We start from the raw sequence: 17,918 nt of genomic DNA, 5'->3' as shown, positions 1-17,918 counted from the left end.
CTCAAGCCCCCACGTGGAAATGAGAAAGTGAACTATCGACCATGTTGAAATCTCGAAGGCGAAAGTGACTTCACGTTAAACCCACACACGGAGTTAAAAGAAACACCGGCAACATCCGGCACACATGTGGAGTTTCTTGTCCAAACTTATTTTGAGGATGCTACGTGGACATATGTTTCCCCTCCGCCAAATATCTTGATTTTTTAGGCTATTTGTCTATTATTAATTTATTTCTTCACTAAATCATGAAAAATGCAATTAAATCTATAAAATATTCCAGTGTTGACCGAAAATTGCAAATAAGTTATCTGAACCAATAAACATGCTACAAGAGTAAAGTAAATATGGCACATGTTATATAAAAGTAAATATATAACCAGTGTTATCCTAAACGGTAAACAGTCGGTCAACCTTTGTTTAGCGTTTAGACAGTTTAAATGGAGTTTACACAGATTTAAAACGGTCTAAACGGTTCTATATTTTAGATCAAAACATACATATTTAAGCTTGTAAAAAATAAAATATTATGCCAAATATACATATTTGTGTATGTAAAAGAATATATATACATATTTATACATACAACAAATTATTATACATATTTACGAATGTGCAATTCAAGATATAGATATTTATGTAAAAAAACTCAACTGAATTTTTAGTGTTCACCTAAACAGTGAGCTAAACGACTGTTTAGTCTGTGTAATAGTGTTTATTTCCGTTTTATTTAGACCGTTTAGGCTGTTTAACTCCGTTTTTACCGTTTAAACGGTCGAACCGTTTATGGGCTAAACTACACAATTAGTCACCGTTTACCGTTTAAACACCGTTTAAACAGCCGTTTAGCCCGTTTAGACCAACGCTCACCAGTTATATCAAATAATAAAAGAAAAAAAAGAAAATAAAAAGAAAATCATAGCAATCTGGTCTGGGCCGCGCACTTGGCCAAAGCCCAACGCGTAGGAGAATCGTAGCCGTCGATTTGATTGAACGGTGGAGGCCAGCCAGATCAGCTGTATATACGATGTCCTCCCCAACCCTAACTCTCTCTTCTCCTCTCCCCTCAACGCGCCTCCCTCCCGCGGCGCGTGCCGCTCTCCCACCGCCTGCCGAACCTCTCGCCGTCGAGCGGCCCAGCAGCGCCGCGGATCCCCCGACCGCCGGTCTCGTCCTTCCCAGCTGGGCCACCGCCCCACCCGTTGATCCAGCCATCCGTCGCGGGCCTCCGGCCGGCCGTCACAACCACCAGTCTCGCGGCGGCCAGATCCCCAACGTCGCGTCGCTCTCCAAGTGCCGCCTACGCCTCCTCAAGCTCGAGCGGCAAGGACTACCTCCTCATGGAGGAGGAGTTCGTTGCTGCGCAGGAGCGACTCCGCCCCCAGGAGGACAAGGCCGAGGAGGACCGATCCAAGGAAGCCTCGGTCCTGCCCCCAAGGAACCGGGTAAGCCACCATGGAGGATGCTACATTAGATGCTTCTCCTTCTTCCTACTTCTTCTCTCTATTGCTTCTCCACGACGCTTAATTTGATAGATTCAATCGCAGGAGATGGGTGTGTTTGAACTCAAGATCAACCATTTAGTACTGGATTGCGCATATTGCCAACAACCCCTCCGGCCTGACCAGATCAGGGGCCAAGCGTACACGGTGGGTGAGATGAAAAGCCCGCAAAGTTTTCGTTTTTTTCCTAGCTCAACTTCACTTCTGGGCCTTGCAGTGCGCTGGCGGCCACATCTATTGTGGTGCCTGCACCCGCCGACACGAAAAGGCATGTATCTCCAACTGCCGTTTGCTGGACCGCACCATCGCTCAGATGAAGTTCAAATGCATCTTCTGCGACTCTGGGGGCGAATACATCCCCTACTGCAAGTTTTTTGAACACATGTGCAACACCGACGTCGTCGATCCCAAGCTTCCGGAACGGCAGATGGAGTTCGCGTTTTACGGGGGCGGCTGCATCAAGACAAGTCTACTTGTCTGCTCTGAATGCGAGCTTCCTCTCCGACCTCCTATTTTCAGGGTGAGCTCAGCTCTGACCTGACCGAATTAATTTGGATGCAGTTTGGTTTGATTTGATTTTGGCTTCATGCTATCCTACCCTTGTTGCAGCATATCTCTGGTGACGTTCTCATTTGTAGCCCCTGCTACCGTGGGGATATCGTCAACTATGTTCGCTGCAGTGAGCTCGACTACCTCGTCCAAGGTATCATGGTGAAATGCGTGGCTTGCGAAGAATACATTCCATTCTCCACCTTGGCTTCGCACCAGCTGCGGGAGTGCCCATCCAAGCATAAACTGCAAAAGATTGCGCCAGGCTCAAGTGCTCGGAAAAACTTGTGTGGTAATACATGCATGCCTCTCATCTCTGCTCCCCTCTTCCTGCATCCACATGGTTGTTTGAACGCGCCCTCTTGGGGCAGATGTTTGGATGGTTGTGTTGGCATCACACCACCTTTCTAGCGCTAGCGCTAGGTCATTGCGTGGCTGTTCGGTGGGCATTTTCAGTTGGTTCTTGTTTTCTCGTTGATTGTTTTCTACTAGAAATACAGCTCATTCTCTGCCACTAACTTATAGAACACAGAGTAAAATCACCATAATGTTGCTGAAACAATGCAGCAATGATAAACATCGCTTGGGAATGTTACTATGCCATCAAAGCCCCATAAATCACTTTGTTGATCTTACATTTAACAAAAAGTTTATAATATGTTTTGAAATCTAATTTTTTTTAGCAAAGCATAAAAGTTTCAAATGAACCCAAATCAAGTATATTTAGTTTAGTTCAAACGAAATAAATAATAAGTGAGACATGGACTGCTGATATATTGATAAGGAAAATGAGTAAATATTTGACATATATATAATCATTGGCAAAGAAACATGTACATCTTCAAGACAGCTTCTTAGTATGGCTACCAAGGCCAAGGGGTAGCCGTACTAAGAAGCAAACTGCAGGGATCAAAATTATATGTACGGCAAGAACACCAGCAACATAAACTGAATCCAATTTTCTCTGCATCAACAGCTTTTAGTGTGATTGTATGAACACTGGGATTACTTTGTCCTTGCCCTTCAGGAAACATATGAAATTATCCAAAGGATTATATGAACACCAAGAATGCTTCTAAAAGTATTCACAGGTTCCTCCAGCCCTCGAAGGGCACTCTTATGTCCAACGTTCCATCCTCTTTCAAATAGAATAGCAGATTGTCAGTGTTATGGATGCTTTCATAGGGCGCCAATAGCCATAAAGTAGCAGTAGCAGCGAGCTATGAGTTTATTTGAGATCAAAACAATTAGCAAGAATAAGAAAGAGATGTGAGGTCGTGTGGAACAACAATTGCCATTTAATAAATAAATAAATAAAAAATCACTTGTATATTCCTTTTGATCCCTAGATGAACAGATAACCGGTTTAACAATCCTTGACTACTGCCATAAGATGTCAGTTTTCATCACTTTGATAATTAAATCACTTTGATAATTAAAGATAAACCAATCAGCCACATAGGTGAAAGAAGCAGAAAGAGTGTAATGGTGTTACAACCCATGCTAGCTCCATCATGCAGCTTGTTTCATTTTTTTTAGTATTAAATGTGCCGGGCAATTTGGGGGTGTCTGTGCTCTTTTGCATTGTATCCTTATTCCCCAGCTTGCAAAGTGGAGGCCAACTCACAGATCTGAGAGTATCAGACTTTATCCTCATTTCAGATGAAGAGGAAACTGAGAGACTTTCAACGTGCAGCAGTTGTATCCAGGGTATGTAATTTCCCCAATTATTTGTTGCATGTTTACTCTTTAGAGCATCTGTGCTACTGGCCCTTGAATCTTGCTGCCAGCTGAACTATATGTACATGTTTTTGTTTTAAGGAAAAAACAAGCAAAAGGCTCCTTATGAGGTTGGTAAAATGGACAAGCACATTGTTCGTGGTGACGAGGTTGGGAATGATGATGACTCATTGGATGACAACCATGTAAGTTTATTTGTGATTAAACTATTCTTATGCTCTCATCCTCATGATAATTCATCTTGGGTACATGTACATGAAGTTGGCATCCTGTTATGACTAGGTCCTGACTGGTGTGTTTTTTATGTGATTAGATCTAAAGTGGTATGTGGACTACAGTTTGATGATGTGCCACCGGTGGCGGGCCACCGATGGGGCACAATGGGGCGTATGCTCGGCATGAGTAATCCATATATAATATTATTCAATAAGCTCAGCACTAATCTGGCATTAGCCATGGGCCAATCAAATTGCTATCGCTGATGCTTACTACTTACCGGATCCACATGCCGGCCCATTTCAACACTATATGAAATCACTATTGTTACCTACTTATGTGCATCTCACTATTTTGTTGATCAACGAGCTCTAACATCATTCTATTGGGTTTAAATCAGTACAGTATTATTATTTTTATATTAATGTTACCATGTTCTATGATGTGGTATAACTGCAGTATACTACAATGTTCTATCATTTCAAAACTGTAGTATACTACTAGATGTTCTTTTTTTTAGGCCTTCTCTTTGGAAATTTCTAAAAAAAAAATGTTTGGTTGTTGTACTTTTCTCTATATGCACCTTCAACACCAGCTGATTCACGTGCATCTTGTGTATCCTAGCCTCTGTAGCATCTTTGTTTGTTTGTCAAGAGTTTCTTGGGTTTGGCGTGCAAATGCATGTGGTGTACCCTATAAGAAAGAGAATATTGACAATGTATCCAATAGTTGAGGCTATTGCCAAAATACAGCTTCACATCTGACTCATGTGTTTGTTCATTGTAGGCTGAGAGTGGCTGAAAACGCGCAGAAAACAGGTACTTGCTGCTGTGCCGAGTGCCTACCGAGTTTTTATCTAATATGCTTTTGTTATGGGTTAATTATATATGTGCCATCGTATAGAGTTAGCTCATTAGAGAGTATGGATGTGTGCATTTATGTGCACTTAGATTAAGCGCTGAAATCAATAAATAATAAGCATGTAGTATTACTCAACAATAAGCATGCATGATTACATTATAGCTGTGTTGTTAGCATGGAATGTGATATAGATTACCCATAAAGGTATAGATTATCTTGAACTCCACAACCAGAAAATTTACGACAAAGCTGTTTTTTTTTACGTCATGGTTTTGGACTTGATGCTGCATAGATCCGGTAAAGGGTGCGGTGCATTAGAGCTCAATAATGGAGTCACTTCACCTTCCTCCCACCCTTCCTAAACTTTTTTCTAGCATCCCAAAACTGCATTTGGGGATGGTCGTGGTGTACGATGTTGTTTGGGGCTGAGCTATAGGAAGTGCAATGGTGCATATAGGAAGTGAAAAGAAAAGAAAAGCAAAAAAGGAAAGCTGAAGAGAACAGGGCCTAAAGCGCTGTGTGGTGATGGCTGCGCGTGAACAGGCTAAGTCGCCGTTCGTCTGCGCACGCATTGGCTGAACGTGTTGCATTTATTGGCAATCAGCATGGGCCTGCTTACTGGGTGTAATGCGGCGAGGTGTTAGCACAGCTAAGGATTCTATTCAATTTGTTTTTGGAGTTGGGGGTTGTTGCAGGCCTTCGGTAATGTCTACTACTCACATAGGTATGCAACACTAGCAAAAACAAAGAAGGATAGGAAGCTGCAAAGGATCAGCGCTGGTGACTAGGACTTAGCTTCCTTTGATTAGTTTCCAAACTTTCAGTTTCCATAATTTAGCACTTTGAGAATTATTTCTTTTGCTAAGATTGTAAGGTAGTATGTATATTTAAACAGCAGTATTGCCATCAAACTGTACTCTTATCTCTCTTCTCTCAAGCAGCACCTACTGCTGCCCAGGCTAGCACGTCGACATGTCGATGCCTACCCATCACGGCTCCCTTGAAGCCACCTCTACCTCATCGCCCAGTCACCCGTCTCTTCCAAGCAGCCCACAACAGGAATAGGGGTAAGTTTCTTTTTCATGTAATTAGCTCTTATGACCGCAGCATGAACTTGTTTTAAATTTGCTTTAAAAATTTTAAGGTGGTAAAATGGGCGCCCTTGTGACTGATAGCTCAACCTACAAAGCAGGCCAGCAACGGACCAAACGTGAAGGTCCTAATATCCACCGGGGAATAAAACAGCGCTCTTGTGAACAATCGTAAATCCTATGAGGCTGCTGCGCTTAGCTTGTAACATGGAAAAGCAACTATATTGCATTGTAAGCTTGCTTAACTTGAGAGATGTTCTTAGCGTTGGTTTATCATTCTAACATAATTTCACGTTTGGTTATCTTTGATACGAGCTTGATGGCGGTGTGGCTGGTTGGCTGGTTGCCATGCTATTACAACTTTGCTAAAAATTCATTTAATCACTTTGTTCTTCAGCCTATCCTAGATCCCTCAGATCTCCTCACATGCAAATTGCCCCCAAAAGAAATTCCTATGCCCAAGTCAATTATTCATATAGTATACAATAGTTGATGGTTAATTTATGATTTGCTCCAGCTTGAATGTCGCTCTATTGTAAGCAGCTGATGGGGGATGCAGTTGCTCCCTTCTGTTAGTCTCATCGAGTGAAAAATCTAAACTTCCAGCTACCATTTATACCATGTCAAAATATTTATTTATATGCAGTGTATGATTTGTAATGATATTCGTGTGTTTCCTTGAAAAGGAAAGGTGCATGTTTTCTGTGGTTTGAAGATAATTTTTAGCCTCACCATAACTTTTATTGAAAGTAGCTAAAATTTGCGCTTCCATAAATCACTAAAACTTTGTTTCAAACTCATGTACAAATTGAAGTTATTCATTCTGGCAATGCAGGACCAACGGTCGTAATTGAACCACTGATATCAATAACATATTTCATATACTTCCAATGTTTAGGCATGTATCTATATGCTGTTAGTCAAACTACATGGAAAAAAGGTTAGTATAAGTAATCGCAATTCTAAAATATAAGTAGCATAGCTTATGATCATAGGATGTTCTTGTCTCCAGGCCAAACTCACCGACTATAAAAGCTGCTTTTGACTGTGACAAGACCCTGATTCCATCTTCAGATTTGTTACATCTAACAACAATTCACGGGTCAAGAGCACTTGACGGAGCACTTGATCAAATGCCTAACTCAAACGAGTTGTCCTCGTAGCCCTGCTGATCTTCCTGTACAGGCTTCTTCTTGCTTCCCTTTCATCCTCATCCCTCCATTCTAATTTATCATACATCCAGTGGCGGATCCAGGAATCATCGAAGCCCCGAGCCACGCCCCGAGCCACACGGCGGGCGGCGAGCGCGGGTGGCACTGCAGCAGCCGGCAGGGCGTCGGGCGGCGCGCCGGATGCGGGCGGCACCGGCGCATCTCTTGAGAATTTAGAGTTAAATGCAAACACTTGATCAAGTAGAAATACCCAGCAATGCCCGTAACAAACAAATTTGTATTAAACTTATGTTTTTTAAAATTCTAAAAATATTAAAAATTATTTTGGGCTGCAATCCCTATAGTTTTAGAGCCCAACCCACCCTCCATCACGTCTCTTTTCTCTCTTGGGCTGAATGTGGCCAATGCAGCCAGCCCAACTGGCCTCCTCCCTCTTGGGCTGAATGTCCCCTCTCATCCGCGCATGGGCCAAGGCCTGGCTGTGTGGCCCAGCAGTCACAGCCCAGCGCCACATGTGCTGGTGGGTTTGGCTATGGGCCAGGTGGAAAAGAGTGCAGGTGGGATAAGTTGGGCTGCTTGCTATAGGTTTCAAACATTTTTCAATTGTGTTTCCAAAGTGAAATAAGTTTTAACAAGTTTTTAAATTTTAATTCAACAAACACAATTTGAACTTTCAAAAAAATATAACCATATCCATAATTGGAATTTTTAGGCATTCATGTATTATTTAATTGTTGGTTGGGTAATTTGCTAGCGAAAAATTAATAATTCACAAATACCCTTAAAAAATCATGAGATTTTGAGGTTACTTTTTTCATAGCATGTTCATTAGTATATGTCTAATTTTGATAAAGTGAACTATCGATCATGTTGAAACTTGGATGGTGAAAGTGACTTCACGTGTAAGACACACAACGAGTTGAAAGAAACACCGGCAGCATGTGGAATTTTTTGCCCAAACTTTTTAAGGGTGCCACACGGACATTTTTTGCCCCTCCACAAAATATATCGAGTACTCGTATGAAAATTATAAACTAAACTATTGGTCATGTTGAAACATGGGCGGTAAGGATGACTTCATTTGTAACCCACACTACCCGTTGAAAGAGACACCGACAACACCAACAACATGTGGAGTTTCTTGTCTAAACATTTTTGAGGATTCTACATGGAAATATGATGACCCTTAGAAAAATATATTGAATTTCTGAGGCTATTTGTGTATTGTTAATTTATTTCTACAGTAAATCATCAAAAATTCAATTAAATTCATAAAATATTGTAGTGTCGACCAAAAATTACAAATAAGATATATAGATCAATAAACATTCTATACAAAGCTAACCTCAAGCCCCCATATGAAAATTATAAAGTAAACTATTGGTCATTTTGAAACTTGGACGGTTAGGATGACTTCACGTGTAACGCACACAACGAGTTGGAAGAAACACCAGCAACACCGGCAACACGTGGAGTTTCTTGCCCAAACTTTTTTGAGGATTCTACGTGGACATATGTTACCCCTCCGCCAATTATCTTGAATTTTTGAGGCTATCTGTGCATCATTAATTTATTTCTGCACTAAATCATCAAAAATGCAATTAAATTCATAAGATATTGTGTTGGTCCAAAATTACGAATAACTTACCTGGGCTCATAAACGTGATATAGCAAGGTGACCTCAAGTCTCTGCATGGAAATGATCAAGTGAACTATCGATCATGTTAAAATGTGGATGGTGAAACTGAATTCACGTGTAACCAACACAACGAGCTGAAAGAAACACCGGCAACACTCGACAACATGTGAAGTTTCTAGTCCAAACTTTTTTGAGGAAGATACGTGGACATATGTTACCCCTCCACCAAATATATTGAATTTCTAAGGCTATCTGTGTATTATTAATTTATTTTCTGCACTAAATCATCAAAATTGCAAATAAATTCATAAAATATTGCAGTGCTGGTAAAAAATTGCGAATAAGTTACCTGGGCCCATAAACATGATATAGCAAGGTGACCTAAAGCCCCCACGTGGAAATGACAAAGTAAACTATCGATCATGTCGAAACCTCGAAAGCGAATGTGACTTCACGTGTAACCCACACAAGGAGTTGAAATAAACACCAGCAACATACGGCAACATGTGCAGTTTCTTGTCCAAACTTTTTTGAGGATGCTATGTGAACATATGTTTCCTCTCGGCCAAATCTCTTGATTTTCTGAGGCTATTTGTCTATTATTAATTTATTTCTTCACTAAATCATAAAAAATGCAATTAAATTTATAAAATATTTCAGTGTTGGTCGAAAATTGTGAATAAGTTATCTAGGCCCATAATCATGATATAGCAAGGTAACCTCAAGCCCCCACGTGGAAATGAGAAAGTGAACTATCGACCATGTTGAAATCTCGAAGGCGAAAGTGACTTCACGTTAAACCCACACACGGAGTTAAAAGAAACACCGGCAACATCCGGCACACATGTGGAGTTTCTTGTCCAAACTTATTTTGAGGATGCTACGTGGACATATGTTTCCCCTCCGCCAAATATCTTGATTTTTTAGGCTATTTGTCTATTATTAATTTATTTCTTCACTAAATCATGAAAAATGCAATTAAATCTATAAAATATTCCAGTGTTGACCGAAAATTGCAAATAAGTTATCTGAACCAATAAACATGCTACAAGAGTAAAGTAAATATGGCACATGTTATATAAAAGTAAATATATAACCAGTGTTATCCTAAACGGTAAACAGTCGGTCAACCTTTGTTTAGCGTTTAGACAGTTTAAATGGAGTTTACACAGATTTAAAACGGTCTAAACGGTTCTATATTTTAGATCAAAACATACATATTTAAGCTTGTAAAAAATAAAATATTATGCCAAATATACATATTTGTGTATGTAAAAGAATATATATACATATTTATACATACAACAAATTATTATACATATTTACGAATGTGCAATTCAAGATATAGATATTTATGTAAAAAAACTCAACTGAATTTTTAGTGTTCACCTAAACAGTGAGCTAAACGACTGTTTAGTCTGTGTAATAGTGTTTATTTCCATTTTATTTAGACCGTTTAGGCTGTTTAACTCCGTTTTTACCGTTTAAACGGTCGAACCGTTTATGGGCTAAACTACACAATTAGTCACCGTTTACCGTTTAAACACCGTTTAAACAGCCGTTTAGCCCGTTTAGACCAACGCTCACCAGTTATATCAAATAATAAAAGAAAAAAAAAGAAAATAAAAAGAAAATCATAGCAATCTGGTCTGGGCCGCGCACTTGGCCAAAGCCCGACGCGTAGGAGAATCGTAGCCGTCGATTTGATTGAACGGTGGAGGCCAGCCAGATCAGCTGTATATACGATGTCCTCCCCAACCCTAACTCTCTCTTCTCCTCTCCCCTCAACGCGCCTCCCTCCCGCGGCGCGTGCCGCTCTCCCACCGCCTGCCGAACCTCTCGCCGTCGAGCGGCCCAGCAGCGCCGCGGATCCCCCGACCGCCGGTCTCGTCCTTCCCAGCTGGGCCACCGCCCCACCCGTTGATCCAGCCATCCATCGCGGGCCTCCGGCCGGCCGTCACAACCACCAGTCTCGCGGCGGCCAGATCCCCAACGTCGCGTCGCTCTCCAAGTGCCGCCTACGCCTCCTCAAGCTCGAGCGGCAAGGACTACCTCCTCATGGAGGAGGAGTTCGTTGCTGCGCAGGAGCGACTCCGCCCCCAGGAGGACAAGGCCGAGGAGGACCGATCCAAGGAAGCCTCGGTCCTGCCCCCAAGGAACCGGGTAAGCCACCATGGAGGATGCTACATTAGATGCTTCTCCTTCTTCCTACTTCTTCTCTCTATTGCTTCTCCACGACGCTTAATTTGATAGATTCAATCGCAGGAGATGGGTGTGTTTGAACTCAAGATCAACCATTTAGTACTGGATTGCGCATATTGCCAACAACCCCTCCGGCCTGACCAGATCAGGGGCCAAGCGTACACGGTGGGTGAGATGAAAAGCCCGCAAAGTTTTCGTTTTTTTCCTAGCTCAACTTCACTTCTGGGCCTTGCAGTGCGCTGGCGGCCACATCTATTGTGGTGCCTGCACCCGCCGACACGAAAAGGCATGTATCTCCAACTGCCGTTTGCTGGACCGCACCATCGCTCAGATGAAGTTCAAATGCATCTTCTGCGACTCTGGGGGCGAATACATCCCCTACTGCAAGTTTTTTGAACACATGTGCAACACCGACGTCGTCGATCCCAAGCTTCCGGAACGGCAGATGGAGTTCGCGTTTTACGGGGGCGGCTGCATCAAGACAAGTCTACTTGTCTGCTCTGAATGCGAGCTTCCTCTCCGACCTCCTATTTTCAGGGTGAGCTCAGCTCTGACCTGACCGAATTAATTTGGATGCAGTTTGGTTTGATTTGATTTTGGCTTCATGCTATCCTACCCTTGTTGCAGCATATCTCTGGTGACGTTCTCATTTGTAGCCCCTGCTACCGTGGGGATATCGTCAACTATGTTCGCTGCAGTGAGCTCGACTACCTCGTCCAAGGTATCATGGTGAAATGCGTGGCTTGCGAAGAATACATTCCATTCTCCACCTTGGCTTCGCACCAGCTGCGGGAGTGCCCATCCAAGCATAAATTGCAAAAGATTGCGCCAGGCTCAAGTGCTCGGAAAAACTTGTGTGGTAATACATGCATGCCTCTCATCTCTGCTCCCCTCTTCCTGCATCCACATGGTTGTTTGAACGCGCCCTCTTGGGGCAGATGTTTGGATGGTTGTGTTGGCATCACACCACCTTTCTAGCGCTAGCGCTAGGTCATTGCGTGGCTGTTCGGTGGGCATTTTCAGTTGGTTCTTGTTTTCTCGTTGATTGTTTTCTACTAGAAATACAGCTCATTCTCTGCCACTAACTTATAGAACACAGAGTAAAATCACCATAATGTTGCTGAAACAATGCAGCAATGATAAACATCGCTTGGGAATGTTACTATGCCATCAAAGCCCCATAAATCACTTTGTTGATCTTACATTTAACAAAAAGTTTATAATATGTTTTGAAATCTAATTTTTTTTAGCAAAGCATAAAAGTTTCAAATGAACCCAAATCAAGTATATTTAGTTTAGTTCAAACGAAATAAATAATAAGTGAGACATGGACTGCTGATATATTGATAAGGAAAATGAGTAAATATTTGACATATATATAATCATTGGCAAAGAAACATGTACATCTTCAAGACAGCTTCTTAGTATGGCTACCAAGGCCAAGGGGTAGCCGTACTAAGAAGCAAACTGCAGGGATCAAAATTATATGTACGGCAAGAACACCAGCAACATAAACTGAATCCAATTTTCTCTGCATCAACAGCTTTTAGTGTGATTGTATGAACACTGGGATTACTTTGTCCTTGCCCTTCAGGAAACATATGAAATTATCCAAAGGATTATATGAACACCAAGAATGCTTCTAAAAGTATTCACAGGTTCCTCCAGCCCTCGAAGGGCACTCTTATGTCCAACGTTCCATCCTCTTTCAAATAGAATAGCAGATTGTCAGTGTTATGGATGCTTTCATAGGGCGCCAATAGCCATAAAGTAGCAGTAGCAGCGAGCTATGAGTTTATTTGAGATCAAAACAATTAGCAAGAATAAGAAAGAGATGTGAGGTCGTGTGGAACAACAATTGCCATTTAATAAATAAATAAATAAAAAATCACTTGTATATTCCTTTTGATCCCTAGATGAACAGATAACCGGTTTAACAATCCTTGACTACTGCCATAAGATGTCAGTTTTCATCACTTTGATAATTAAATCACTTTGATAATTAAAGATAAACCAATCAGCCACATAGGTGAAAGAAGCAGAAAGAGTGTAATGGTGTTACAACCCATGCTAGCTCCATCATGCAGCTTGTTTCATTTTTTTTAGTATTAAATGTGCCGGGCAATTTGGGGGTGTCTGTGCTCTTTTGCATTGTATCCTTATTCCCCAGCTTGCAAAGTGGAGGCCAACTCACAGATCTGAGAGTATCAGACTTTATCCTCATTTCAGATGAAGAGGAAACTGAGAGACTTTCAACGTGCAGCAGTTGTATCCAGGGTATGTAATTTCCCCAATTATTTGTTGCATGTTTACTCTTTAGAGCATCTGTGCTACTGGCCCTTGAATCTTGCTGCCAGCTGAACTATATGTACATGTTTTTGTTTTAAGGAAAAAACAAGCAAAAGGCTCCTTATGAGGTTGGTAAAATGGACAAGCACATTGTTCGTGGTGACGAGGTTGGGAATGATGATGACTCATTGGATGACAACCATGTAAGTTTATTTGTGATTAAACTATTCTTATGCTCTCATCCTCATGATAATTCATCTTGGGTACATGTACATGAAGTTGGCATCCTGTTATGACTAGGTCCTGACTGGTGTGTTTTTTATGTGATTAGATCTAAAGTGGTATGTGGACTACAGTTTGATGATGTGCCACCGGTGGCGGGCCACCGATGGGGCACAATGGGGCGTATGCTCGGCATGAGTAATCCATATATAATATTATTCAATAAGCTCAGCACTAATCTGGCATTAGCCATGGGCCAATCAAATTGCTATCGCTGATGCTTACTACTTACCGGATCCACATGCCGGCCCATTTCAACACTATATGAAATCACTATTGTTACCTACTTATGTGCATCTCACTATTTTGTTGATCAACGAGCTCTAACATCATTCTATTGGGTTTAAATCAGTACAGTATTATTATTTTTATATTAATGTTACCATGTTCTATGATGTGGTATAACTGCAGTATACTACAATGTTCTATCATTTCAAAACTGTAGTATACTACTAGATGTTCTTTTTTTTAGGCCTTCTCTTTGGAAATTTCTAAAAAAAAATGTTTGGTTGTTGTACTTTTCTCTATATGCACCTTCAACACCAGCTGATTCACGTGCATCTTGTGTATCCTAGCCTCTGTAGCATCTTTGTTTGTTTGTCAAGAGTTTCTTGGGTTTGGCGTGCAAATGCATGTGGTGTACCCTATAAGAAAGAGAATATTGACAATGTATCCAATAGTTGAGGCTATTGCCAAAATACAGCTTCACATCTGACTCATGGTTTGGGAATTTTCGGAGATGGTAAACTGGACCAACTCTTTTTGGGATTGCACAATCACGCAAATTTAAAATAAATAGTTTAAGCATCTAGAAAAATGTGAGTTAATTTTTGGGAGCTACCTTTATCCATATGAACATGCTGGAAATTTTTAATCTACTGAAAAGCCCCAATTATTTTAGCTTTATGCTTGAATAACTTGTGCAATTTTTCATGCCCAGTGAAAAGGTTATCTAAGGCTAAATTTTTTTACTGTAGCATTGGCGCATCATTTTACACCTCCAGTAAAATTTACAAGGCCAGTAATTAAGTTAAACTCTCGGTATAATTTTAGTTTGGATAATAGGCTGCAGTTGTATTTTATTTTTCATATTTAATGTGCTGTACCTTTTGGATTGAAATTTTTACAGTAAATCCATGTCAACATGATATACCTTGTGTTAAATTTTCAAGACTAGAAAAGTTACATAAGTTCAGTTTCACATTTAACCAAGATAATACAATAAAAGTCTAATATTAACTTCTATAGTTAATTAAAAGGTTTTAAGAAAATCCACCCCGCCCATTCTATGAGTTAAATCAGTTTTGAAAACTACTCTATAAACGATTGCTCAGTAATGAAAGAAAGAAATAAACTCACCCACTCTCAACTCATGAACACCATGTAACCTTAATATAAAGTTAAAACACTAAACGTCTTTTTAACGCAAGCTTCTGCATACATATAGAACCGACCGCTCTAGCTAACGGCAACTACGAATTGGTGCTGGCAAGCGGAGTGGAGATCCACGAAGCGCAAGTGACGTGGACCGCGGCGTCAGAAGACCCGGAGAGGAGATCCACGAAGCGCAAGTGACGTGGACCGCGGCGTCAGAAGACCCAGCCCAGCACCCAGAAGCCCCCGCTCAAGAAACCGATCCAGAAGGCAAACCCAAGAGCATAAATTTCTAACTAGATAGCTACTCTATTATGCAATCTATGTTTATTAATGTTTGCGCATTAAGTGGTTAGGTTTGTTTGAAACCTTAGTTGCATAATCATATCTTCCCTTTTGAAATGCTTACTAGATGTTGGACTCGCTAGATGGCTAAGCTTATTCGTGGTAGAAGTCGAGTGATTTCCCGTCACTCGCGAGCAATATAGAAATTGCTTGTCTACTACATGCTGCAATCATAAGGTCTACGGACGGGGAAATATTTTTATAGATGCCCCGTCTGTTTAGAGAAAATGGTTAAGGCCACAGTGTGTGGTAGTGGTTGTTAAGCTTTGAATATACTAACCACATGCCGAGAAATATGGTAATCGGTAAGCATAAGTACCTAATCCGACCGGCGAGTGGACATACCTCCCACCGTCACTTGAAATTAGTTCTCATGCCAGCCACATGCAGTTTCAGGAGCCGCCACGACTCGGCATAGACCGAGCGTGGGCCTGCTATCACTGAGGGGCGGTGGCCCTGTTCCACGGACCGGGAAGAAAGGTGAAATGTTGCACGTGTGTTTCCTTGTCTCCGGTGTAATTCTGAATAAAAAAATAAGATGGTAAATTTATGTAACAGGATCACCAAGTGTTATTCTGACAAAAAAAAGTAAGATGGTAGATTTATAAAATGAGATCACCAGGGAAGTAAAAAAACAATGTACTGGTGAGGTACCTTGAGAAGTTCCATTTCTACTTTCGTAGGGCAGAACTTTATAAGATTCTCCACTTGATCAACATCCAAGATAGATTGATCCAGCGCCAGAGCCGCACTCTGAATATATCAGTCATTTATCAGAGATTATAAATAGTCAGATACCATATACGGTCCTCATTCTTACCACCAAATCTGATAGTGGCATCTTCACTTTTGTCAGCAACTCAATCTGTTTCTGTTCACATTTTAAGTGTCAAAATAAATGAGATATCAAAGAAAGATTATGAAACTATTACTAATTGAAAGGACATAAATTTCACAAGCGGTGGATTAAAAATCCAATCAAATCAAAAGTAGATGACACTACAGTAGTACAACTAGTAAGTGACTCAGCAGTCAAAAACTCAAGTAGCTGACAGTATTAAAAATTCTTTAATATGATGCATAGTGCATATTGCGTACTGATTACTGAACAAGGAAATTTCCATACAGCCAATGTTGAACTTAATTGCTATAAATCTATAAGACTATAATGCTAGGTCCTATGAATCTTACACATGGCATAGAAATCATCATCAGATGTGTACTGATTGCTCGGTTTATGTCCTTTATAAACTGGGTGTTACAGAGGGTGTTGCGCCCTTGATCCCTCTAATCATTGGCTTTACTCGATAGAACTCATAATGGGCTCCAGCTATCCTGAAAGAAACTTTGGAGGGAACTAGCTACTAGATGATTCGATTAGTCTTTGAGGGAACCAGCTACTAGATGGTTCGATTAGTCTTTCGCCCGACGCCACCGGCACGGACGGCAACAGCCCACGCCCCAAGCTGATCGGCGGACCAGTAGAAGCCGTTCCGCATTCGACCGGGGTGCATCGCTTGCCCCCATCCGTTTCCCTCCTGGGAATTTCAATCACTCTTTGACTCTCTTTTTAAAGTTCTTTTCATCTTTCCCTCGCGGTACTTGTTCGCTATCTGTCTCGCGCCTGTATTTAACTTGGACGAAGTTTACCGCCCGATTTGGGCTACATTCCCAAACAACCCTACTCCTTGATGGCACCTCGTGGTGAGATAGGGTCCGAGCCAGATGGGGCTCTCACCCTCCCAGGTGTCCCTTTCTAGGGAAATTGGGCCCAGTCCATCTCTGAGGACGCCTCTACAGACTATAATTCGGGAAGTGAGACTACCTGATTCTCAAGATGGGCTACTCCAGGTTCGCTCACCGTTACTAGGGGAATCCTTGTAAATTTCTTCTCCTTCGCTTATTTATATGCTTAAACTCAGCGGGTAGTCCCGTCTGACCTGGGGTCGCGGTCCGAGCACCGAGGTGCTACAAATGTAAATGGGTCATTTAGGCCGAGGAGCTAGCTTTGTGACGGGACGCCACATCGAGAACAACTAATGTCGCCACCACATGTTGGAGCCCGGCATGGTATGCTAGCAGCCCCAACTTTAGCCCACCACGCCACGAGGCACGGGGAGCCAAACACCACATCCGTACCCATGTATGGGTTATGAGTGTCTTTTGTCTTGACGCCCAGGCAGGCGTGCCCTCAACCAAAAGGTCTCGGACGCAACTTGTATTAAAAAACTTGATGGTTCACGGGATTCTGGAATTCACACCAGGTATCACATTTTGCTACATTCTTCATCGATGCGAGAGCCGAGATATCCTTTGCTGAGAGTCGTGTTGTATTAAGATAGCAACATTACCAGAGTTCGAACTGGAATTACTTCCAATAAGCACGCATAAATTCATTTAAATTATAGATAATAATAGTAATTTTGTTAGAAAATTATTCAAACTCCTACCTGACAACCGTAGTCTATTACATGTAAAAATTGTATTGGGGTATATATGATATTTGTTTTTGCAAGTCTTAAAATAAATAAGAAAAAGAAAAACATTAAACAGTGAAGGTACGACAGCATGAGACAAGATCTGTTTTGGCCCATCTAACTGATTTGGCCCACACAGCCCAAATCAGAATGCACGTCGCTTCTAGCTGTTGGATCGAATT

General features: G+C 41.5%; 2 protein-coding genes, 2 long non-coding RNA genes and 1 other non-coding gene across 5 annotated transcripts; 3 read left to right on the top strand and 2 right to left on the bottom strand.

The window, feature by feature from the left end:
• Positions 1 to 1,068: 1,068 nt before the first annotated feature.
• Positions 1,069 to 4,840, top strand: LOC120680674. Its single transcript, XM_039962182.1, has 7 exons — positions 1,069 to 1,442; positions 1,545 to 1,646; positions 1,717 to 2,019; positions 2,109 to 2,202; positions 3,711 to 3,758; positions 3,870 to 3,973; positions 4,791 to 4,840. The coding sequence occupies exons 1-7, from the start codon at positions 1,338 to 1,340 to the stop codon at positions 4,803 to 4,805; spliced, it is 771 nt and encodes a 256-aa protein (XP_039818116.1). The 5' UTR covers positions 1,069 to 1,337; the 3' UTR covers positions 4,806 to 4,840.
• Positions 4,841 to 5,800: 960 nt separating this feature from the next.
• Positions 5,801 to 6,267, top strand: LOC120680675. The gene is made up of 2 exons (XR_005677764.1): positions 5,801 to 5,932; positions 6,010 to 6,267. It is a non-coding gene; the product is annotated as an uncharacterized LOC120680675 (long non-coding RNA).
• A 4,297-nt stretch (positions 6,268 to 10,564) lies between these two features.
• LOC120682795 lies at positions 10,565 to 13,630 on the top strand. Its single transcript, XM_039964808.1, has 6 exons — positions 10,565 to 10,930; positions 11,033 to 11,134; positions 11,205 to 11,507; positions 11,597 to 11,690; positions 13,199 to 13,246; positions 13,358 to 13,630. The coding sequence occupies exons 1-6, from the start codon at positions 10,826 to 10,828 to the stop codon at positions 13,552 to 13,554; spliced, it is 849 nt and encodes a 282-aa protein (XP_039820742.1). The 5' UTR covers positions 10,565 to 10,825; the 3' UTR covers positions 13,555 to 13,630.
• Positions 13,631 to 15,757: 2,127 nt separating this feature from the next.
• Positions 15,758 to 16,194, bottom strand: LOC120681785. Its single transcript, XR_005678096.1, has 3 exons — positions 16,080 to 16,194; positions 15,914 to 16,012; positions 15,758 to 15,780 (listed from the first exon to the last, which is right to left on the bottom strand). It is a non-coding gene; the product is annotated as an uncharacterized LOC120681785 (long non-coding RNA).
• Positions 16,195 to 17,428: 1,234 nt separating this feature from the next.
• On the bottom strand, positions 17,429 to 17,584 carry LOC120684077. Its single transcript, XR_005679063.1, has one exon. It is a non-coding gene; the product is annotated as a 5.8S ribosomal RNA (ribosomal RNA).
• Between the last annotated feature and the right edge of the window lie 334 nt (positions 17,585 to 17,918).

This window comes from Panicum virgatum, chromosome 7N (assembly GCF_016808335.1).
Source record: "Panicum virgatum strain AP13 chromosome 7N, P.virgatum_v5, whole genome shotgun sequence".
In the NCBI taxonomy this organism is placed as follows: Eukaryota; Viridiplantae; Streptophyta; class Magnoliopsida; order Poales; family Poaceae; genus Panicum; species Panicum virgatum.
The sequence above is the reverse complement of the archived record's forward strand: the minus strand, read 5'-3'. Positions and strand labels throughout refer to the sequence as shown.